Below are 25,798 nucleotides of genomic sequence, written 5' to 3' on the forward strand. Positions count from 1 at the left end.
CCACCGTTTAGGCCCCATCTCGATAATGAATGCCCGTTATTTCCCGTTCTGTCTGCGTTCTGGACGATCAGTCTGCAGTTGTCAAGGAGGGCGGGAATCTGCAGACTGGACGGGTGTGTGCGTTCAAGCACGGCAACTTTAATGAGCTAGACCAGCCGTGCGCTTTTGTTATCTCAACAATGATGCAATGAATAAACATGAGTCACCGTAGACCTCATGAATACACACGGTCGGTACGCAGAAAGACGTTCCGTTTTGTTATCAAACAAAACATTGTACATTATGATTGTGTGAGCAGGAACCGGCCTTTTAAATACAAGTGAATATAATAGCGGAGCGAAGATCGAAGCGAATTCGTCATCTGCAAACGTTTCCAGAAAGGTTTCTGTAATTAATATAATAATTTATTTCATGGCGAGAATATGAACTAGCCGTATATGAACGTTAATTTCACCGAAACCTTTAGGCTTTGGACGAGTTTTCTTACAAAGATCGTAGCAAAAGCCGATGGTACATGGAACATAATCACTGCGTAAGATAACTGCCAGGATAACCCCTATTTTTTGTCATTCTAACAAAATATTTCACTGCATTTTGCTCCGAGATTGCCGTATTTCAATGCAAATTAATGTTTTGGAAGTTCTCCACTTCATCGCAATGAAATAAAAAACGATGTGTCACGTAAGTTTGCCGCGAAATTCTGAAGATTTGAGAAGTTTTATGCTTCTATAAGAATTACCATTTGAAAATTTGAATGAACACAAATTGAGATGGGCAACATTCCGGGTTGTAAATCACTGCTTAACGCTTGGAAAGAATTGTGAGGGTCTAAAAGTATGCGATTCAATTCTTATTTTTTTGACTTACATAAAAGGCCAAGTAGTAAAATGTTTTAAGAAAAGAATACATGAAACAGCCGTTTTGCTGGCGGGGATTTCCCCACAGCACGCAACGCAAATAGTCAGCTCCCAAATTCAATTGCGTACTAATTCAAGTGGCTGTGATCCTGGTAACACGACGCGTCGACGACACATCCAAAACGGTATGCATTTTAGTTTGCCGACCGCACATGCAAGACGCAGAAGGACCTGACGCACATACTTCGTGCACATTTCACCAAGTTAGTGACAAAAGGGGACATTTTGCTGCGTCGTACTACTGCAAGTAGTGGTACAGCTTCAACACCTTGGACAAATGGAATTTCCTTCTCCAAGTTGCACATTTAATTCGAATCCCGATGGTCATGACAGTTTGGTATTCGACTAGTGAGGATCCGACGTTGACTCCATCTATGATCTAGACCACATGCTCCATCGCTTTGCAGGATTATTAGTATTAACAGAATCGTTTGAAATCATATTAACCTAAAGTGTTTTATAACTGGATAGTAAACTTTTGGGATTAAATACGGACTGATTTTGAGTAGAAGAGTGCGGTTAGATAGAATGATAAAATAATGGGGCATAATATTGTAGTCACGTCACCATGCATGGTCACTCTAATTTATATAAAAACGCATGGTTTTTTATTAAATATAAAATATCAATATTTATGATTGTATAACAATAAAACGATTTCAAAAATTAGGCATGTGAACAACCTCATCAAATGCCAAATGTAATGAACTAAGTTCGGGGTAAATATTTTCAAGAAATGAACATCGCACTGGTTAAACATTTTATTCCCCGGCCGGGCCATGCCCGCACCGGTACGTAGGCACAGTTGTCTAATAATAAACTCCCCAGCCCCACTCATACGCCTGCACGGTAAACAGCCGTTGACAACTCCAATCTATCCTGGCCTTTGTGGGAAAGGGTTGGCTCATTGCCAAACAGAGCGTGGGATACAAGACAAACATGTATATCGTCATGACTACGAAATTCTACCACCAATGAGAAGACCCGATGCCAACATCCGAGCAAAACTGTTTCAGTCGACAGGGCTGAGTGGTCATAAAAAGCGGCACAGCTAGGACCGCCCAAAACTCATCACGGTTGAAATTCATGCGGATTTCTCAAACACTTCCATCATAGCAACATAATTGTCAAGGAAACCAGTGACGTGCAGTGAAGGCCCTCGTAAATATTCATGAGTCAGTTTCTACCAAAAAGTCTTCCATAATGATATTGGGTGATTTAAGTTCATCTACTCGTGCTCTTTTGTCTGCACTAGATATTGGTGTACTCCTAAAACTGTGCAATAGGCCTACACGACCAAGTGGTTTTCTTGTGCATAGTCATTTTCTACCCTCTGAAAATTAGTTTTTATTCTTTTAATATTTTTTTAGCTCCCATTAAAAAAAATTGCTCGGCCGCAGTAAAACAACCTTTATTATTCGTTGATTTCAATGTCACATTCAGAAGTGAATGACACCATATTATTTCATAAAGAACACAATATATATTTTTAAAGGGATAGAGACTAACTTTATGCTGTATTTTCTAAAAATACTACATGTACGTTGTTTAGTTTCCAATATTTCTTACATATTCATTACACGATAGAGCAAGGAACATGATTAGCCTACACTCATCATTTTTCTTACATTCTAGATTGCGGAAATGAACTCTCTAATACCTCGCACAGTCAAATTAAATTTATGAAAATGACAATGCATAATTATGGAACTTCGGTAGGATAATTACTATTTGGGGGTGTGGGACATTAATTCTTCGAATGCTTTATTACTCCACATTAATTACAAATAATTATATTATAATGAATACCGAAGGGTCTCTTGAGTTGATGAAGTCTAAATATTTTTGAACAACATTTCATATCATTGCCATGACGTGGTAACTTGTGATGGTCTCCCCGTCTCGTCAAGTAAATGGTGGCTTCTTGAGTACCTACTCAGAAATCGACAAGGAAATGTTAATACACATGTATATTATATATATTAGGCCAAGCAAATGTTTAATACATAGCAGAATGTTTGATGTCCAAGGAATCCTCATTTAATTAACAATAAGTTGATTTTTAAGTCAGGTTTGTACCAATCATAACAACAAAGTTGCGATTTTATTCCCTGGACCTTTCTTCTGTCCGGACACGCGGAGAAAACACCGCGATGCGGCCAGACACAATGCCACACAGCCCACCGCTCGCTACGCGTTTGACACGGTCAAAGTATAGTTCAGATCCCGCTCCACACTGCACAACACAGCAACAGGGATAATACGTGCACATTACCACGTGTCAAACAAGTCTGACAACGGCCGATCCCGCTCCACACAAAGGTAGTACATTGTAGACTATCAGTCTGGTTCCAACTCTCGCAACCGTTGTCAGCCACAATTTGCTCGTTTCGCCTCTGTTGTACCATGGAGTTATTTCTCCGTGGTTACTTGTACTTGTGCCTCTCTATTATTACAATCGAAACCGTTGGATCGAACACGTACGTATTGTACGAAAACTGGCGTTAAACCACCATGGTTTTTTTTCTTCGAATAATACCAGAAAAAATTACTTGCTGAAAAGGCTTATACTAGGCCCCCTTCATTTTTGGATTTTGCATTTGACTTTCTTTTTTTTTTTGAAGTCGGTATCGATCGTAATGTTTTTTTCCATCCAAACCAAGATAATTTTGTGGGGTTGCTTTTTTTTAGCGCTTTTAAAAGGGGCCGTCGCGCAGTTGACTAAATTAAAAGTATTTTTTTAATATCGTGACAAATGTTTTTACTTATTAACTCCTCTCGTTGTTTAGGTTCTGGTAAGAGAATTCGTGAATGCCGGTGAAAAAAAAATCGTGAATAAGGCCGGTCTCACTAGCGCGAAAGCCAACGCCAATTTTTGGCGCATATTTAATTTAGTTTGCAGGGTGAGCAAAATGAAGACGTAATTTTGACTTCGTTTTGCGTGAGTTAGGTTGAACCGTTGAACTCGTATACAGTACATGTACATTACCGCACAAGTATTATACTAGTCATATCACATTCCTTCATCATGTGCTCACGAGGCGAGGCTCACAACATGGCTAAGTAGTTGCGCTTTTGCAGGTCGGTATTCTGCAGACTGACCGGCCATTCATATTTAAATGATCTCTCTGGCACTGAGCCTGGCCCGGCGGGTCTGCAGAAGATCGGGCATATTCACACCTTTTGTTATTTAAATGAAGCGTTCTGGCCCGTGCCAGGACTGGTTGTCAAGGGCTCTTTTGTTAAAAAAGTCTGCAGGATCCTTCAGAAAGAACGGGGTACCGACGATCATTCATTATCGAAATGGGGCCTTACCAAGAATCAATTGATCACAATGAACCGTCAAGACTCATGGAGAAATTGACTTTCTAAGAATGCACTAGGGTTTCAGGACGGATAGCCACGACTGTCAGAGGTTTCTTTACGAATACACCACGTTTTTTTGAATGGATTGTTTATGAATATTGGCAGTATCACCAAGAATAATGATGTTAATTCCACAGTTGTCTGCGATTGGGCCACGGATGACCAAGGTTCTCCTACAAATAAAGCATAGTCATATTCGTAGTACAACCTTAGCAGAATTCTAGCATATATCCGGGCATAACCGTAGGACATTTGTAGTGAATTCGTAGAGATTTCCACCACGAATGAGCTACAAATCTCCAAGAATATTTATGAATAGCTACAAATAACACTACAAATTAATTCGGTTGTTCTATGGATGATTTTCATGACGATTCACCACGGAAGTTTGAAACAGTTAAGAACTTCCGTAGCCCATCCATGAATACCAAAGGAAGTTGACGGATAACCACGCAGATATTTAAGATGAATGGTTATCATATGTAGTATGTGTGGGGCTAAAAGTGAACAGTAAAATGCCTGCAGAAGTCACGTTTGTGCACTAGTTTCCCCCATTTTGTTTTGTTTTTCTTGGGGGGGGGTATTAGGAGTTGGCCTAGACGTTTTGATGGTGGGTGATATTGGTTGGTCGTGAGTGAGAGCTCCCTCTTGCGGGGGTTATCGCGTATCAAACCATAATAACGTCTAGCCCCTAGACTAGGTATGTGAGGCTGTCTGATGAGACAGGCATTGGTGTCTGTGGTTATCACTTATTGCACCATTGGTAAAAACCTAGCCTATTCTATGGCCACACACTGGAGTAATCTCTGTGCTAAGGGCCATACAAATGTGAGCACAGCAAGTTGGTAAAATGATGCATTTTTTTCATGGAAATATTTTGGCCTGATATTTGGCATAGGGGTTCTTTTTACCCAAGCGTCCCACTTTGTGCCGAAAGCTCATATGGTTCAATACTTTGAGGTGTGCACTGGAACGTAAATTGTCAAACAATTGGCCATGCACAACGGCCAATTCAAGATCAACACACAGTCTGGCCTGTATTACTCCACAGACTTTTGTGTGTGTGCAAAAGCAGAATGTTACCCGGAGATGAGTGGAGGCAATTTTGACCTTTTAACCCTAGAAAATCCATCAGCCGTGCCTGTGCATAAAAACAGCCAGTGCGTCTTATCACGTCCTCTGATGCAAACTGGTTAAGACGTTACTTTTTATTGTCAAAAGAAGTCAATTTGGTATCTTTATTTTTTGTTGGTATTCAAGGAGACATCAGTTCCAGCAGCTCAACAGCTCCACCAGTGATCTTCCTGACCTCACCAGACAGTTTTTTTTGGTGGTCTGTTTCAAGTCGATCATTAGGCTCTGTGAATGACTGCTGAATCAACGAGGTATGTAAATGAAATCTGAGGTGGGATATTAGAGGTGAAAATGAAATGTTTTTGAGAGGCCATTTTTTTAGGGTCTCTTGCTACCACACTCCAGCGTTACATGTAAAGGATTATTATGAGCATGTCAGCTGGAGTTACTCAAGCTAAGTTCTAGGGGTAATTGGCAATGACATAGTCCCATGATGTAACTTACCTTGAGTAACTTCAGCTCTAATGTTGAGACAACTCGACTCGGGACAAGTCGACCGTTGAGACAGCTCGACTCAATGGAAATGTATACACGTTGTTACGAACCCACTTAATCTGTAATCCTTTAGTACGGTTGCTCCCGCACTAGAATTTTCGGTATTTAATGAATGTTTGTTATGGTGGCTACGCGCGGGTAAATACCCTATATAAGCACTGACTGGCTTTTATTCGGTCTCAGTTGGTGCCCATGTACAACCATTATGTGCGATTTTCATTAGCACATCGTCGTTGAGCCAGCATCTCCCGCCGTCCTACCGATCTACGTACCCCTCATCACTGGATCGTGGCCGAGGCTGACGGTACTACCGGACGGAGACCTGGACTGTCGTGGCCTGCTTGATGTGGCTGACTTCCCGGTGCTCAACGCTGACTTACCTGTGGCTTGGCTGATCTATGGCTGGGTGCGGAGATGCGTGGTTCGACGGCTGCGCTAATACCGTTGTGGGCACTGGCTGGGCGGGGCCTGTTCCTGCTACTGGTTCCTTATTGGTAATTATATTCGGCCGAATACAATTTGCCTTTTTTGTGTGTTTTGCTTATTAACTCTATTTTGCCGGCTTGTTCTTTACTGTATTTTGCCTGTTTGTATAAATTGCTGCTTTGCTAATTTCTTTGTAATTTATTTTGCTTTGCCTGTGTCTAATGCTTGGAGGTTCTTGCATGACGTTTAAAGTTGAAGACTAACTGAGAATGTTTGTATCACCCACTATCCTGTTGATTGATTTGGGAGTATTAATCAAATTTTGTCAATCATATATTGGTCTCTTTTTTGCCTTTGATTCAAAAGTCATGATTCCCGTTTTTATTACTTATTTCTTTCTGCCGTGCCCGCACGTAACAGAATTGGGGGCTTGTCCGGGAATCGAGCAAAATTACAAGCTGAGAAATTGTCCGTAGTTGGGTTTATTATACCCTTTTTTTTCAGTTAGTCTTTGCATACTTTGAACTTGAAGCGAATCATGGCAAGCAAATTCGATCTTAGTGACTTTGTAGCTAACTTTGAAGACTCTCCCTCGGAGAGTAAACTGAATACTTTGAAGCGTACTGAATTGTTTGACGTAGCTAAGCATTATAGTGTTTCTGTACTGTCTAGTATGAAAAAAGCAGATTTAAAGGCTGTACTTGTAGAGTTCTTTGTAGATGAGGGTATGCTAGAGTTAGAAATTGCAGAGCCTAGTCATCACTCAGAAGAAGCTGCTATTAGACTGAAAGAACTCGAGTTAGAAATTCAAATCGAGCAAAGGAAAAAGGCCGAGATTGAATTAGGATTAGCTAAGTTAAAGCAGACTACGTCACATACACATAGTGCGTTCGATCCTAGTAAACACATTCGTTTAGTTCCACCTTTTCAGGACAAAGAAATTGACAAGTATTTTGGGCATTTCGAAAAGGTAGCAGATAGGCTTCAATGGCCTTCAGATATGCGTACTTTGTTGCTGCAAAGTATCTTAACTGGTAAAGCACAAGAGGTGTATATAGCTCTCGCTGTTGAACAAAGTAAAGACTATAAGCTAGTTAAGTCAGCTATTTTAAAAGCGTATGAGCAAGTACCCGAGGCATATCGGCAGAAATTCAGGAATTCAAAAAAGCAGGATAGGCAGAATTATATTGAGTTCTCACGTGAGAAAGAGATTTTCTTTGATAGATGGTGTGACTCTTGTAGTGTAGGCAAAGACTTTGCTAGGTTACGGCAGGTTATGCTGTTGGAGGACTTTAAGAGTTGTGTCCCAGATAATGTTAAAACACATTTAGAGGAACAACAAGTTAAAGAGTTACATCAGGCAGCTGTATTAGGTGATGATTATGTGTTGACACATTTTGCTAAGAGTAATGACTACTCTAGTAAACGTCGGGCTCGAAACAGTCCTCCACGTTATAAGTCAGTAGATACTGATAAACCCGACAGTGCAAATTCAGGGACTAGTGCAAAAAAGGAAACATCTAGTAGTAGGTCAACCGTGACTTGTTCTTTTTGTAAGAAAACAGGCCATATAAAATCCAATTGTTTTGCTTACTTGAGAAAACTGCAGGCTAGTGGTTCTAGTGATTCTAAGCCGGTTGCATTCACTAAGAGTGTTCCATGTTCCACATTCTCTGAGAACAATGATGAAGTCAAAGGCTCTTTGTCTGACATAAGTAAGGGCTACTTACCCTTTATCACAGAGGGATTTATTTCACTTGGCGAAGGTGAATTAGACTTGCCACAGTATCCAATCGTAATACTTAGGGACACGGGAGCTTCTCAGTCCTTGCTCCTTAAAGGTGCAGTTCCCTTAACTGATCAATCTTATGCAGGAACTAATGTATTGGTAACTGGTGTTGGTAATGATTGCATTGATGTGCCTCTTCATCATGTTAACTTACAGTCAGACTTGGTTTCAGGGCCTGTGACAGTAGGGGTGGCCCCAAGCCTACCGAAGGGATTAGAAGGTGTAACCTTACTCCTAGGTAATGATGTTGCTGGTTGCAAAGTTGTTGTTGAACCAGTAATGGATACATTTGCGAGTAGTGAAAATCACACTACTCAGCTGGAGGAAGATTTTCCGGGTATCTTTCCTTCATGTGTGACCACTAGATCAATGACTAGTAAGGATAAACTAACTAGTACTGAGTTCTTAGGTCAATCAGATGGCATTGATTTATCCGACACATTCATGAATGAATCTTCTATGCCATTTCAGGAAAATTTCCCAGGTGTTCAGTCACATGTTTCTAGTGATCTTTTCATTAGTAAAGAGGATTTGATAGCTGAACAAGGGAAGGATCCTACATTGATTAGCATAAGTAAGACTGCTTTAAGTGAAACTGAAGCTTCTAAGGTGCCTGTGTGCTATTTCATTAGTAATGGCGTACTTATGCGGAAGTGGAGACCACCATATGTCTCCGCTGATGAAGAGTGGAAAGTTGTCAAACAAGTTGTTGTTCCTAAAACCTATCAGAGTCATATAATGAGTTTAGCACACGACATCCCTATGGCTGGACACTTAGGTGTGACAAAAACCTGTGATCGTATTTTGCAGCATTTTTATTGGCCTAACCTTAGACGATCTGTAGCCGATTACTGCAAAACTTGTCATACTTGTCAGGTAGTTGGTAAGCCTAATCAGGATCCACCTAAAGCTCCTTTAAGGCCAATACCCACTTTGCTTGAACCATTCAGCCGAGTCATTGTTGATTGCGTTGGACCATTACCCAAAGCTAGATCAGGACACCAGTACCTACTTACTATGATGTGCTCGTCCACTAGATATGTTGAGGCTGTACCTTTAAGGTCGATAAAGGCCAAACCAGTAAGTGAAGCACTTATCTCATTCTTTACTCGTTTTGGTCTTCCCAAGGTAGTGCAAAGTGATCAAGGAACAAACTTTACATCTAAATTGTTCCGAGATCAACTCAGTGCTTTAGGCATTGATATTGTAACATCTAGTGCATACCATCCTCAAAGTCAAGGTGCACTTGAGCGATTCCACCAGACTTTGAAGTCCATGATCAAAGCTTATTGTACAGAGCATGATAAGGATTGGAATGAAGGTCTCCCTTTACTCCTCTTTGCTATCCGTGAGGTACCAAATGAGTCCCTAGGCTTTAGCCCATTTGAGCTAGTTTTTGGGCGTAATGTCAGAGGTCCATTGGCTCTAGTGAAAGAAAAGTGGTTAGGAGATGATCAAACTACTGACAGCGTTCTGAGTTATGTTGTAAAACTTAAAGAGCGTTTACAGAATGCTTGTGAACTTGCACACAATCACCTTCAGGGAGTCCAAAGAGAAATGAAAACTTGGTATGATCGTAAAGCTCGAGATCGTAGTTTTGCACCAGGTGATCAAGTCCTTGTACTGTTACCATTATTAGGTCAACCACTTCAGGCCCGTTATAGTGGACCTTATGTAATCGAACGTAAAATAGGTGACCTAGATTACATAGTTAAGACTCCTGATAGGCGAAAGAAAAGACAGTTGTGCCATGTTAACATGCTTAAGAGCTACCATGTCAGACCATCAGAAACTAAAACTGAAACAGTAGCTGTAAGTGCAGTAGAGTCTGATAATGTAGATGATGGTCAGATGCCAGGTGACAACATCAAGTTGAATAACTCAGAGATTTTGGCAAATCTAGATGTGAAATTTGAACATCTTACTCCAGAGCAGAAGTCAGAAATGTCAAATTTGTTGACTGAGAATAAGCAATTATTTTCTGATGTGCCCACAAAAACTGATATTGCCGAACACGATGTGGATGTTGGAAATGCCACACCAATGAAGCAACATCCTTATAGATGTGGACCAGTTAAACAATCGCTCATGCACAAAGAAATCCAGTACATGAAAGAAAATGGTATTATCGAAGAGAGTAATAGCTCCTGGTGCTCTCCATGTATCTTGGTTCCTAAGTCAGATGGGTCTATGCGGTTTTGTACCGATTTCAGAAAAGTTAATTCTGTGACTAAACCCGACACTTACCCACTTCCAAGAGTTGATGATTACATTGATAAGATTGGTAGTGCTAAGTTTGTAAGTACATATGATCTGTTGAAGGGATATTGGCAGGTGCCATTAACAACTCGAGCAAAAGAGATTTCAGCCTTTGTAACCCCACAGGGTCTGTACCAGTACAAAGTACTCCCTTTTGGCATGATGAACGCCCCTGCCACATTCCAGCGTATCATGAATCAAATTACTGCAGGCTTAGAAAACACTGAAGTGTATATTGATGACATTGTTATATACAGTGATACATGGGAACAACATGTGGAGCAAACCAAATCTTTGTTCGATCGACTCTCCCAAGCTAAACTAACAGTCAACCTGTCGAAGAGTCAGATTGGGAAAGCCAAGGTTACTTTTCTGGGCCATGAAATCGGCCAAGCAGAAGTTCGGCCAGTAAACGCTAAGGTAGAAGCCATTGTGAATTTTCCTGAACCAAAAACAAAGAAGGAGTTGATGCATTTTCTTGGCATGGCTGGGTATTATAGGAAGTTTTGCCGTAATTTTTCGGATGTTGTTTCCCCACTAACAAACCTGCTTGCCAAAAACACAAAATTCATTTGGAACGATGAATGCAATCAGGCGTTTGGAAAGATAAAGGCCATGCTCACGTCCGCACCAATTCTTTCTGCTCCAGACTTTGATAAACCGTTTACACTTGTAACTGATGCTAGTGATGTTGGAGTAGGTTCTGTACTTGTACAAGAAGATGAATGTGGTATTATGCATCCAGTATGTTACTTCTCAAAAAAGTTGAACCGTCATCAAATGAAATACTCCACTGTTGAGAAGGAAACGTTGGCATTAGTTTTGTCTCTGCAACATTTTGAGGTGCATGTAGATTCAGCAGTGAAACCGATTGTAGTATATACAGATCACAACCCCTTGACGTTTCTGAACGAAATGAAAAACAAAAACCAGAGACTGTTAAGATGGAGTTTGGCTCTTCAGCAATTTGCCATTGAAATTCGTCATATTAAGGGCAAAGATAATGTAATAGCGGACACTTTGTCCAGGTGTTACTAACTTGATTTCGCTGTCTGCCAATTAATAATCTGGATATCACTGTTTGCCATTTGAATAATTGGTTAATTTCCAATTAACATTATGTTAATAACTTTATTACATTGGCATTAATAATTAATAATTAGTAATTATGTATAATGGAGTGTAAACTTTATACATGTAATAATTCTATAAGGGCTTTACTCGCGTGCCGCATGTTTAAAAAGAAAGTTTTCCCTGACGTTCAAACTTTTTTTATGGAGGGGAGTGTGTTACGAACCCACTTAATCTGTAATCCTTTAGTACGGTTGCTCCCGCACTAGAATTTTCAGTATTTAATGAATGTTTGTTATGGTGGCTACGCGCGGGTAAATACCCTATATAAGCACTGACTGGCTTTTATTCGGTCTCAGTTGGTGCCCATGTACAACCATTATGTGCGATTTTCATTAGCGCGTCGTTGAGCCAGCATCTCCCGCCGTCCTACCGATCTACGTACCCCTCATCGCTGGATCGTGGCCGAGGCTGACGGTACTACCGGACGGAGACCTGGACTGTCGTGGCCTGCTTGATGTGGCTGACTTCCCGGTGGCTTGGCTGATCTACGGCTGGGTGCGGAGATGCGTGGTTCGACGGCTGCGCTAATACCGTTGTGGGCACTGGCTGGGCGGGGCCTGTTCCTGCTACTGGTTCCTTATTGGTAATTATATTCGGCCGAATACAATTTGCCTTTTTTGTGTGTTTTGCTTATTAACTCTATTTTGCCGGCTTGTTCTTTACTGTATTTTGCCTGTTTGTATAAATTGCTGCTTTGCTAATTTCTTTGTAATTTATTTTGCTTTGCCTGTGTCTAATGCTTGGAGGTTCTTGCATGACGTTTAAAGTTGAAGACTAACTGAGAATGTTTGTATCACCCACTATCCTGTTGATTGATTTGAGAGAATTAATTAAATTTTGTTAATCATATATTGGTCTCTTTTTTGCCTTTGATTCAAAATCATGATTCCCATTTTTATTACTTATTTCTTTCTGCCGTGCGTTCCCCGCACGTAACAACGTGGAGCGGAAAAAGTTGCATAAATCTGTGGCATGACCCGGGCACAGCACGGGCATACTCAATGCACAGAGGGCGCTCCGATCCGGTTGCCGTCGTGTTGGGCCGGCGCGCCCCGCCCGCGAGGACCGGGACCGGCCCGGCACGTCGACCGGCGCTTCAAGTGGGCTTACAGGCCCGGCAAAAACAATGCCACCGCGCACGGCACGGCCACGTTGACCATGGATAAGTGCACGCACAGGCCCGGCAAAAACGATGTCACCGTGCACGGTACGGCCACGTTGACCGGGGATGTGCGCGGCCCAGAAAAACAGACCATGTGCACAGACAATCACGCTGCGCTATATCAGCTCTGTTTTTTTTTTTAGATACAACAAAAAAACTCATGTGTCATAACTCCCAAACAGCGATCAGCCGCCGTCAAATTCCCCGGTACTATCCCCAAAACTAGGCACCAAAACAAGTGAGTCGACTTGACTCAACGGTCGACTTGTTTTAACGGTCGATTTGTCTTTCCATTTATCACACATACGGTCGAGTTGTCTCAATGGTCGAGTTGTCTCAACGGTCGACTTGTCCCGAGTCGAGTTGTCTCAACGGTCGACTTGTCTGACCCCCCTGGAGTCACAACTACATTAAAGGTACCGGGTCGTAAGAGTCCCGAAATTCTGGACTCTGTATCCCCAGTGCATTACAAAAACAGTCCATTTTCCCTATATTATCCCGACCCAGATTCCATAATTCATATCTCATACGATGCAACAGGCATTCACGAAGCTAGTAATCGACTTCAAACGGGACAATGAAGACTACAATATGACATTTTTCGACTATTTTGGTGGCGATTCTCGAGAAACCATGAGAAAACGTCGCGCGACACTATTCTGCCGACTGCCGTTGACCCCCCAAAAAACACAACATTGGCAAATAAAAACATCAGATTTACCTCAAAACAGCCTCCAAATTACTAGATACGCCACCTGAGGTACAAGGAGAGATCGATGATTAAAATCGAGGCGCTAAAGTTTGCTTTACGAGTCGGATGAAAAGTGAAATTTTCCGTTCAATTCCGAGAGCTCCCCTCGCGATCTATCGTTAAATTTCCGACTCAGGTTTGAATGACGCGATGTAACCGTATGTCCCAGCGTTCATTCAGTGGTCCCAGAGCGATTCCGTTAGCGAGCGCGATGCATCGATTATGATAATGAGTAGGCTGGATCTCGTTTGTACAGACAAGTGGATTCGAACTGAGATACGGAGTCGGGAACTAGAGCAGCTATCAGCGGAAACCAGTTCAAGCTAGTTCCCGACTCCGTATTATCGTTCGAAATACACTTGTACAAACGAGATCCAGTCTACTCATTATCATAATCGATGCATTGCGCTCGTTACCGGAATCGCGCTGAGACCATGAATTCAATGCTCTAGACCACGAGGCCACAGCACTCCTCAGCAAAACCTTTTTTTGTGCGTTTAGTGAATGAATGTGTTAACATCTTCGTTGCAGTCGCAGTCAACCACCGTTGGATTCAAGGTGCTACCCAAGAGCTCTGAGGAGCCGTCCGATCCCGTAGCTGTATACAAGAGCACACTGGCAATACTGAAAGCACTGAGCGGGCTGTTACTTAGCCTCAAGACAGAGGGTAAAAACGGAGATGAGAACACTACGCTGATGGCTATGCTAGGTAGGGACAATCTCATTAGCAAATTGGGAACAGCTTTTGTTTTTTTCCTACAAATTTTTTTTCTTCCTTTTATTCTTTTCCCCCAATTTTGTACATATGTTGTGACAACATTTCAATTTCTTTTTGAGGAATCCTTGGTTTCATTACCAGAAATGATTAATAATAATAATAATAATAACATTCATGAAGTAACGGAGGAGTTTGCAGGATTTAGGCTGTATGCAATTTTTACATGGAGGCAGTTGGAGGATTTTGCAGGATTGAGGTTGCATCCCAGCAAAAATGCCCAGGGAGTTAATTATTTTTTTCCCTCAGACACATAAATTAGGGCGTTAACCAAATGTTTCTTTGACCTTTACAGGAGAACACATCTGGCCAGAGCTGTCCAAGTGTATCATCACACATTGTCTGGTGCACTCTATACCCACAAGCAGCTCAAAGGTAGCCACACAGCATTACTTTCTTCAACCATTCATCAGGGTTTATCTTTAAAAAAAAAAAAAGGCATTGCTTATTTAAAGATTTGTTATCTGTATCGTCATCTCTGAATTAGTGTTGTTGTTTTTTGCAGAAATTTATGTGCACGTTTATTTTAAAATCTTACTTAAACATTAAAAGCCAAATTGTGAGGTTTTCAATAATGGAATAGACCTGAAGGCCTTTTCACACTACGAAAAATCTCCGTGTTGTACACGGGTCTGACACGTGTAAACTGGACTAACCTTTTCACACTCCGACATTTAAACACGGCACTGACTTGTGTAGAATGCTCGACCCGTGTCAAACTTACCCTACTCGGGAGGTGGGTTGAGAATTCTCGATCCGTGTTGAGAAGTCCGACACATGTTGAAAGCCGTAGTATGAACACTTCTGGGTTACGTTTGACCCGTGTACAACCGCACATCGACTCATCGGACGCGGACTGGCCGGAGTACGAGTGCGTGCATGCAGCATCACGCTGTAGTTGTTACTTTTTAGCATGCAGCGAACATACAAATAACCTTTGACCTGCTGCCCTGTTACGCCACCATTGGTGTGATATGAAAATCGGATTCGTGTGAAAATCGGACTTCTTTTCCCTTTTATTGGTTAAACCCTTTCACGTGATCGGTCCCTCTCCTAATTAGCTATGCATGAGCATGTGCAATACCTTAATGGGTCCGTATTTCATAACGCCTGATATTCTCGCTACACCTGCCGGCCGCGCTTGCTTTTTCGTAAGGACTAGAAAGTAGAAACGGCCGAACACGTTTGGTTTTTCGTGCGTTCGTCTCGGCCGTGCTTGCTTTTTCGTAAGGACTAGAAAGTAGAAACGGCCGACCATGTTTGGTTTTTCGTGCGTTCTCAGAATATTTTATCCTCCGACGTAAAATGGGACCAAAATCAGAAAAAGGACTGACATGAAGTGTGGGTCCTTTGCGCTGACCATCCATGGAGCTATATAACACGTGTAGGGCGGACGGCCGTGTGTGAAGTGTGAAACGATCACGCAATACACGGGTCGAAACATTACACGCATGGCAAAAACGCCGCGTTTGCAATGAGTAGTGTGAAAACGTAGCGAAATTGAACGGTGTTGAAATTTTTAGAAGTCGACACGGGTTGGAACCGTGTAGATTTCGACACGGGTCGGACGTTCATAGTGTGAAAAGGCCTTTAGACATAATGACGTCCTGCTTTGTTTACATGTGCGCTTTCCTATGGGAGCCAAGTGTCTTAGGTCTATTCAGGCATGCAACTTTTCCTCAGATCTGCTGATTTCCTCGGTTTTTTTTACTTCTCATGAATGCCAATACAAACTGGAAAATACAGTACAAAATGTTGGTTTGGAATTTCCTCGTTTTTTCTAAATTATCAGTTGCATGCCTGTCTATTGAATCGGGAATAAATGCTATCCGGTTGATGATTGAATATGAAGATATTTGGTATATTCTCTAAATAATGTATGATAAAGATATTTTGCTGATTTCATCATATTCACCATTTCAGCTCAATGAGTACAAAGCTGTCATCACGGCTACTGAGAGATTTGAAGCTTCTCTCCGGAAAACAGGTCAGTCAGCAGTTTAAACAACAACCAAAACAAATAATTGCACAAAAGATATAATAAAATGCTGCCTTGAAGCTTAATATTTTTAAGGGAGAGTAGTTTGTTTGCAGCTATCCAAAGAGTAACTAACCAAATTATTGTTGAAAAGCATACTTGGTTTAAAGATAATAATAGCACTAAACTCCCTGTGAAATTATTCATTCTGGCATGCTGTCATTTTGAAGAAAACAATAAAAGAAGGTCATTTCCAAAGATGTGTCAAGTGACGCATTTTTGGAAATTTCCGTTTGTAGTTGGTTTGTAGTTGTGTTTGTAGTTTGTTTGTAACACGCACACGCTCGCGCGTTGTTGCTATTACTCATCAGGTTCAGTTGCGTGACATCTCATAGCTGCAATCAGCTGAATGAGAATGTGTCCTGGATACTGATTTCGGGTGCAATTCAAAATATGAATGTTCAACTTTTGAATTGAAATGAAGATCCTAGAATATTGTTTTCTCGAAATATACAGCATTCACAGAGCTAAAACTTCATCAGGTCAGTTGTAAAGCATCTGTCTATAGATTTTGAGCACTTTTGTTGTTTCAAATGAAGCAAATTGCAAATGTTCTTATGAATGAAAGGTTTGCGGAAACACCTTGTGGGAATAAGTTTCTCAAACTAAAGAGAATGGTCAGAGCACACTGACCAGAACGTGGAGTCTTTTCAGAACCATTCACTTTAGTTTGAGAAATATATTCCCACATGGTGTTTCTGGAAACCTTTCATTCATCTCCACCATGCAAAGCCTCAAATCTAACTTTCACATGATCTACTCTGCCTTTAATTGTAAGAGATCTTTCTGTCTCTGATAAAACAAGTGTCGGTGTGTACCTGACACCGTGCTGGAGCAAAATTCGTCACTTAAGAAAGTTTCTTATTAAAGAGATCTTTCTATCCCAAGGTTTATTGCAGAAACTGCTTCTCTGCTGCTGACCTACGCCAGAGATGTCAATGTCCATTTTGCTAACAAAAAGGTATAAACAATTTTTTTTTTTTTAATGTCTATTATTTTTAAAAATCTTGTGCAGTGTTTTAGTCGAGGCCACAACCTCCAAGGCCAAGGCCGAGGCCACAACCTCCGAGGCCACAACGGCGAGGCCACAACGGCGAGGCCAAGGCCGAGGCCACAACCGCGAGGCCAAGGCCGAGGCCACCACCTCCGAGGCCGAGGCCAGCTATCAAAACACGTAATAAAATATAAATCACTAAAACAAGGCTAAGATTATGTTGGTGTTTTAACATCTTTTTAGTTGAATTCACTGAGTTTTGGAGTGCCTGGCTTACAAATTTACTGTTTGCAATGGGTTTCCTCTAGTAGGGAGTCAGGCGAATTTTATTTTTTAAAGAAAGAAATCTCAAGTTTTGTATCACTGAAAGCAAATTACACAACAAAATCAATGGCGTTTGAGTCAGGCTCATACATGTAGGTGTTTGCCCTTTGGAGATACAACCAAAACCAAATTAACGGCCAAATTTAGAGTTTCTATTCTGTAAGATTTACATCATTTACTTTTAGCATGTTTTATAAATCTTATTTTCCAAACCTATCAAAATGCTTAATATCATAGGAATCCCCATTAAATAAACACCAACTTGATTTTTGAATCAGGTTTTTACCACTCATAACCAAAAAGTTACGACCCCCCCCCCCCCGACCTTCGCACTGTCCAGGCGCGCGCCGAGCAAACGCCGCGATGCGACCAGACAATGCCAGACGGCCCGCCATTACGCACGGGCAAAGCATAGTTCCAATCCCGCTCCACATAATGGGATAAGTGTCCACGCATCATCACTGTTAATACCGCGGTACCAGGCAAAGTCTTGCAATGGCCAATCCCGCTCCAAACAACACGGAACATGCGTGCATGATATCACTCAATTCATCAAAATGACCATGAATTCTCGGATCATCCGATTTGAATCCAATGGCTTCGAAGAATTTTAAGATCATGGCAAGAGGTAGGGAGTCCAGAGGTTTTTTGGCCGTATATCTGTAACCACGCAAAATTATTCAATTTCAAACCGTGCTTATACATGTAATAAGTATCAACATGGCTCTAAAATAAAAGTATACGGGTACCACGAGGAATACTGACTCCTATTATTAAAACATTCATTCAGAACTTTGCATTCATTTGGATGGCAAAACGAATTCTGAAATCGCGCTTTCCATATCGACCATTTGCGCCAAACATTACCGTGTGAGCCGGAACTTTCTTTTAAATCACCGTGTAAAAATAAAATCTACTTGATAAATTGTAATTGTTTTTATCATATCTTTATTAGAAAAAAAAAGGTTAAGGACTAATACACTCGATCGTACCCAGAAAGTTCAGACTTTTACTGAAACAGTGGCCTATAAAAAGAAATGATTAAGCTTGCCGCACCTTGCCTCAAATCATTTTTAAAGGTCGGGGTACAGAGGTGAAAAGAGAAAATTGTGTTCAACACTGCAACCAGACCAGTCTACTACGACATGTTATTGTACGCAAATGGGATTGGTTCCAGACTAATGTAGTCTGGCACGCGGTAACAGTTATAACGCTTGCACGCACGTGGAAAGCTGAAGCGCAGGCTAGGCGAAGATGCTACGTGCGTGAGTACTTTCAATGCAACCATTTCAAGTTCATTCGTGCGTACATTGTATATGCGTTCGTTTCACGTAACCCAATGTGGAAGAATCTCGAGGGTTTGATACGGTAAAAAACTAAAATTAATTAGAAAAGAAAACACATCAAAATGGGCAGCCTTGAGCCGGCCTCGTCCGATTCGCCGAGGCCGGAAGGCTCCGAGGCCAAGGCCGAGGCCTTGCACCTCCGAGGCCAAGGCCGAGGTCATGAAAATCGGCCTCGAGGCTTAGGCCGGCCTCGAGACCTCCAACACTGATCTTGTGGGAACATTTTTTGAATGGCAACAGTTGGACTGTTTGGTCCCTTCTGAATCTTTGGTTCATCTCATTCACATATGATCCTCGGAAATTGTACGGCCGCATTTTGAAATACAACCTGTAATACATAGAATGTTGATGATATTTGGGAACTGAAAAAATCAATAGCTCCGTCAGATTTTGTCCGATTCCCATATTCTATACATCATTGGAAAGTTCATTTAATGTCCTTTCCAATAAGCTCAAAATCCTGGTTTTCAAAAATTGGCTCTGGTTTTATGCTGGAGGGTGACACAATTATTTTGGAATGCATCAATAAACTGCTCTGAACTTTGGGGTAAAAAGCGTTTTTGCCTTCAGGACAAGGACATTCTAGTCGCTCAAAAGCCTATGATGAAAACTTTTTGTAAGTTTTCCCAGAGTGGACTTCAACACAAATGCTCCTGCTTAATGCAATACTACAGCAATCCACCATATTCTGCATAGTTTGAATCTTCATCAATTTTTAACCTCTTCTTCAAACTTTTGTTCATGGATGTAGTCCAGTCCATCACAAGTCCTCCAGTCCCAATTCAACCCACAAGCAATTTACAAGAGTTTTGACAAAGGCATTCCTTTATTGTTCATCCACTGTTACTTGTGACTGGACTTAATAATAATAATAATAAGCAAAGATTTATATAGCGCCCAATCCATCGAAAAAACAATGCTCCAGGGCGCTTACAAAGTAACATAATTATAGAAAATCCCTTTAAACACAAAGTAATTATTAGAATTAACAAGAAAAATGTAAAAATCAGTTTAAAATCAGACTTGTGACTGGACTTGTGACTGGACTTGTGACTGGACTTGTGACTGGTCTTGTGACTTGACTTGTGACTGGACTTGTGACTGGACTTGTGATTTACTTGTGGCTGAACTTGTGATGGATTTGACTTCATCCCTGACAGTTTTCATGTTCGGTTTATTTTATTTTTGGAAAGTGTCAAGAGCTGATAGTTGAAGCCCGCAAGCTGATGAAGAGAGAGCTGCACAATACAAAGAGAGTCGGTACAATGAAGGTTGACAACAAGAACGTCAAAGATCAAAAACAAGATGCCAAGGTTAGAATTTGTTGGAAATTGTGCGCTTCAAGACTAAACTGGATTTGATTTTGTCATTCTAATCAGCCTTTAAGAGTTCTTGCAAGTTTAAAACATTAAATGAAATATTTATTGTTGAAATGTGTTGAATGAACTTATCGTATTAAATATGAAATTTCACTTGAGGACACTTGCAATGTAATTTTTTTTTACTTCTTTCAGGACAAGTGCCACGTCAGCGAGAGTATCTTTGCACTGCCTGAGTGTGCAGTCAGTGAAAGCATAGAGTGTCTTGTTAATCTAGCCTACCAGACATTACAAGAAGCTGCTAGTAACACACCACAATGGTGAGTTGGACATAGATTAATTTGGGGGGCTAATCATCCTTACTCGCAACAGAAGCTGAATTGTAAAGGACACGGCTACAACGTGGTTGAGCCGAAGGCATGTTATGTACAAGCGCCTCAAGCAGCCATCGTATGACCCTCGTGGCACAGGAGAGAATTAATTAATTAACAACTCTACTCGCATATTACCCGATCCGGGAATCAACCCAGGCCACAGCAGTGAGAGGCAAGTGCTTTACGCACTGCGCCACCCATGCCAACTGCCTGATGTGATGTGTTTATGCTATTCTCACCATAGTAAAGTAAAGTCTGTCGTGAGCCAATATGGCCCATCGGGCCAGCCGTTATTTATGGTTTCCTTGGTATGAAATGATTCAATATTTCTACTCCCCCTGGATGGGATGCTAGCCCATCGCAGGTTACTCCCCAGCTGATTCTAGTACCCATTTACATCCTGGGTGGAGAGAGGCAAGTGGGGGTAAAGTGGCTTGCCCAAGGACACAGCATATGGCCAGCAGCTGGATTCAAACCTCTGAGCCTCTGATCAAGAGTCACGAACCCAAACCACTTTGCCACACTCCCCTGTGTTGGAATTTGTCCCATATCATGTGAAAAAGCAAAAGTGCCTTTTTTCCATGCAAATTGAAATGTGTTGAACATTTTATAGGTCAATGTGCACAATATTCAACTAAAGGATTCCTGAAAATGTCTTATTTTTATGTTTGCAGTGCCATCCAACTGTTCTACACAGTGCGAAACATGTTTGAGATATTTTGCGATGTCGTACCCACATACCACAGAGATAGTCTGGTGAGTCAACTTCTAGACTTTTTCGAACAGTCATCTGGTATTTCACTGTCATCTGCTTGTTGAGCCAAATAAAAAAAAAATGCACAGAAGCAAATGTTTCCATGTACCTTTAACAGGCATGCAACTGGGAATTTTGAAAAAAACGAAGAAATTCCAAACCACACATGACTTTGTTCAGTGTTTTTCAATTTGTAATGGCATTATTATTATTATAATTATAATTATTCATGAGAAGTAAATAACGAGGAAATCAGTGGATCCAAGGAAAAATTGCATGCCTGCTTTAACCAGTTTGCGCCAGAGGCCGTGTATACACGCAAAAGTTTTGGGTACTCCGAACCGATGACAGATAAACACGCAGGGAGAGAGTCTGGAAATATCTGTCAGCGACCCACTCGCAGCGAGCAAGGCTTGAAATATGAGTGTGCTGCCCGAGGGTGATGGCTTCAACCGGCCTGGCTTGAGGTCGAGTGAAAATATATCCCGCGTCTCGTTCCGTTCTTGTCAAAATAATCCCAGCGTAAACAGGTTAAAGCAAGGATGAAAACAACAACCAAAGTAATGTTGATATTGTCTTAAAAATTCTTTACAGAAATCTTAACTTCTTTATTATTTTTGCAAAATTTTTCTTGTGAAACAGCAAAAGCTACCTCTGGAGTGCGCACTCCACCACAACAACTGCATGTACATCGCCCATCACCTGCTGACGCTAGGCCATCAGTATCGTCAATCCTTACCCCCGCCCCTCTGTGACGGCACATACACATTTGTCGACCTCATCCCTGTCTTCAGGAAGCTGGCATCCGAATGTTTCTTGGCTCAAATGGTAAAACAGCAGCCTATTTTGTCTCATTTATACCCAGTCACCACAGCTTCCAGGCAGTAGATTTCTACTGTACCTCCTGATATGTCAGTAGAACTAAACTTCATCACCGAGTTTATTTGATTTGCGTAGAACTTTTATCCCCTTGTGAACCCTAACCCTGTCAGATGCAACACAGTGCATCAGGTGCAAACATCTGTGGGACATTGGTGCACTGAGCCTTCAAAACCAGTGCAAAAAACAGCCAATTCTGAAATGCCACAGTTGTATCCTGGTGCAATTGGTGACCACAGACTCTGAGGCGGTTTAGCCTCAGAAGCGTAAGCAGAAGTCAAACCTTTTATTAATCTCCATTTAGCTAACTTTGTAAAATCGTAGTGGCCATTGTTACGACAGCTGTAATGCAATTTTCAAATACTATATTTATGGAATTTGAAAAAAAAAATGTATAGAGCAGGTTTTAATCAAATTTTTATTTAAGTAGATTTCATTTTCTTTTTTGAAAATTGGAGGATTTGTTGAAATAGGGAAATAAAGTCATAGAACCATTTTGTTGATTCCAACAGCCAAAGATCGTGACATTGAATACTGTATTGACCTATCGCTGTTTGCAAGTTAGCCAAGCCTCTTCACAACCCTACAGAATTTGTGTACACTAAGTATTATTGTCTCAGATTTTGCGCGTTCCGCATCCATCTGCAAATCATGTAATTGGATAATATTTCACAAACTGCGTTGACGCCATTCTAAAGCGATTCTACCGCGATAGGTCAATTACGTCAGGGAACCAGACACTTTTGTAACAATAGCAGTTGAAAGTCACGTTACGTCTGTCATAACGATAAAGTGTTTCACGGTAATATGTGCCATCTTGCCCGCTGGGCAATTTTACACGTGTTCTGTGTACACATCGTCATTGGAAAGTTTTGGCGCTTCCAAGTCAACATGCGTTCAATCCAAAGTGCGCCCGCGTCTAGCAACGTGTGTTCTTTGTGCCCCGCGAATAAGATTACGCACATTACCAGGAAACACCTTATTGCCATGGCGTTATTATTTCATATGCCCTCTCCTAAAACAATTTCTTTTGAATGGATATACAAGTAAGGCTTAGTTCCACCCCACTCAAATACAGTACTGGTACAATTGAATTTTCTGCATCAAATTTCCAACTTGGTAATATGCCTAGTAAATGGATTTCATAGGTTTAGCCCTAGGTGAATAAATTATTATTTTATTTCCTCAGAAAATGATGTTGACTCAACTCAGTCCAACTTGAATCTGGCTGGCGGTCGGTCCTCCGGCTGTAACATGGATCTGAAACTACAGAACCAGCTGAGTAAATACATGTACCTAGTCCCAGGTAGACAAATATTTGCATTTTTTCTCCTTTGCAGATTTGTCCTTTACCTACATTTACTTGCAGAAACCAAAACACCAATTTCAGTGACATTTTTGCATAAGCTTGTTTTACATATACACACCTTGTGTTCAACTTTAAGTACTTTTACTGTTAATTTGTGCCAATTTCATGGGGCAAAAAGAGCACGCGTTCTTGAGTAATGCACATCAATTTGAAAACTTGTGCGCTTCCAAGTCATCATGCATTCAGCAACATGTATTCGTTTTGTCCTGTGATTGATGCAACTTGCATAAAGGTGATATACCCAATGCTCTTCATAAATAGAGGGTTTTTTTCTCCTTACCAATTCTAAATTGTTTTGTTTTGTGACAAAAAGTATTTTATTCTGATTTTGGGCATCTCAACTCACTGAATAAGGGCTTTCATTTTGGGCACAAGAACCCGCTTTGCGAGAGCAGAGTTATTGTCTGACGGCCGATAATTTAATTTTTTGGAAAGAAATCATTCAATATCTATAAACGTAGGTGGATTTTTTTCCGTCGATGTCACAAAAAGTGAATTCAATAAAAACAAAAAATCCGGCCTCGGCGAATCGGTCGAGGCCGGCTCGAGGCCGCCCATTTTGATGTGTTTTCTATTCTAATTAATTTTTTTTTTTACCGTATCAAACCCTCGAGATTCTGCCGCAGTGGGTTCCGTGAAACGAACGCATATACAATGTACGCACGAATGAACTGGAAATGGTTGCATTGAACGTACTCACGTACGTAGCATCTTCGCCTAGCCTGCGCTTCAGCTTTCCATGTGCTTGCAAGCGTTATAACTGTTACCGCGTGCCAGACTACATAAGTCTGGAACCAATCCCATTTGCGTACAATAACATGTGGTAGTAGACTGGTCTGGTTGCAGTGTTGTACACAATTTTCTCGTTTCGCCGACCTTTAAAAATGAATTGCGGCAAGGTGCGGCAAGCTTAATCATTTCTTTTTATAGGCCACTGTTTCAGTAAAAGTCTGAACTTTCTGGGTACGATCGAGTGTACTAGTCCGTATCATTTTTTTTTTCATAAAGATATAATAAAAACAATTACAATTTATCAAGTAGATTTTAAAAAGAAAGTTCCGGCTCACACGGTAATGTTTGGCGCAAATGGTCGATATGGAAAGCGCGATTTCAGAATTCGTTTTGCCATCCAAATGAATGCAAAGTTCTGAATGAATGTTTTAATAATAGGAGTCAGTATTCCTCGTGGTACCCGTATACTTTTATTTTAGAGCCATGTTGATACTTATTACATGTATAAGCACGGTTTGAAATTGAATAATTTTGCGTGGTTACAGATATACGGCCAAAAAAACCTCTGGACTCCCTACCTCTTGCCATGATCTTAAAATTCTTCGAAGCCATTGGATTCAAATCGGATGATCCGAGAATTCATGGTCATTTTGATGAACTGAGTGATATCATGCACGCATGTTCCATGTTGCCGTGTTGTTTGGAGCGGGATTGGCCATTGCAAGACTTTGTCTGGTACCGCGGTATTAACAGTGATAATGCGACACTTATCCCGTTGTGTGGAGCGGGATTGGAACTATGCTTTGCCCGTGCATAACGGCGGGCCGTCTGGCATTGTCTGGTCGCATCGCGGTGTTTGCTCGGCGCGCGCCTGGACAGTGCGAAGGTCGGGGGGGGGGGGGGGTCGTAACTTTTTGGTTATGAGTGGTAAAAACCTGATTCAAAAATCAAGTTGTTGTTTATTTAATGGGGATTCCTATGATATTAAGCATTTTGATGGGTTTTGAAAATAAGATTTATAAAACATGCTAAAAGTAAATGATGTAAATCTTACAGATTAGAAACTCAAAATTTGGCCATTTAAATTGTTGTATCTCCAAAGGGCAAACACCTATGAGCCTGATTCAAACGCCATTGATTTTGTTGTGTAATTTGCTTTCAGTGATACAAAACTTAAAATTTCTTTCTTTAAAAAATAAATTCGCCGGACTCCCTACAAGAGGAAACCCAATGCAAGCTGTAAATTTGTAAGCCAGGCACTTCAAAACTCAGTGAATTCAACTAAAAAGATGTTGAAACTCCAACATAATCTTATCCTTGTTTTAGTCCAGGGGTGTGAAATCTCAGCTTTAAAGCTGATTTCAGCTTTTTTGGTTTGGATTTTAGCTTTTTTTCCCTCACTTGCTATGTACAAAAGTACAGGAGATTCCAAAGTTCAGCTTTTTACCACCTTTTTCAGCA

General features: G+C 41.1%; 1 protein-coding gene across 1 annotated transcript; it reads left to right on the top strand.

Moving 5' to 3' along the window:
- Positions 1-29: 29 nt before the first annotated feature.
- Positions 30-23,555, top strand: LOC119746527 (centromere/kinetochore protein zw10 homolog). Its single transcript, XM_038223509.1, has 12 exons — positions 30-113; positions 6,136-6,318; positions 11,857-12,015; positions 13,965-14,142; positions 14,504-14,583; positions 16,132-16,199; positions 17,135-17,207; positions 20,104-20,223; positions 20,425-20,549; positions 21,278-21,359; positions 22,000-22,185; positions 23,426-23,555. Exons 1-12 carry the CDS (start codon positions 30-32, stop codon positions 23,456-23,458), a joined length of 1,371 nt encoding a protein of 456 aa, XP_038079437.1. The 3' UTR covers positions 23,459-23,555.
- The last annotated feature ends 2,243 nt before the right edge of the window (positions 23,556-25,798 follow it).

Source organism: Patiria miniata, unplaced genomic scaffold (genome assembly GCF_015706575.1).
Source record: "Patiria miniata isolate m_02_andy unplaced genomic scaffold, ASM1570657v1 HiC_scaffold_7, whole genome shotgun sequence".
Classification (NCBI taxonomy): domain Eukaryota; kingdom Metazoa; phylum Echinodermata; class Asteroidea; order Valvatida; family Asterinidae; genus Patiria; species Patiria miniata.

What these genes read in the sequence shown, in the direction of transcription:
- LOC119746527 (XM_038223509.1), top strand. Translation starts at nt 30, where the DNA reads ATGCCCGTTATTTCCCGTTCTGTCTGCGTTCTGGACGATCAGTCTGCA. An exon ending in CTTGGCTGATCTATGGCTGG is followed by an intron (nt 6,319 to 11,856) that starts GTGCGGAGATGC and finishes GATTTTCATTAG; the next exon opens with CGCGTCGTTGAGCCAGCATC. An exon ending in GCTAGTAACACACCACAATG is followed by an intron (nt 20,550 to 21,277) that starts GTGAGTTGGACA and finishes TTATGTTTGCAG; the next exon opens with TGCCATCCAACTGTTCTACA.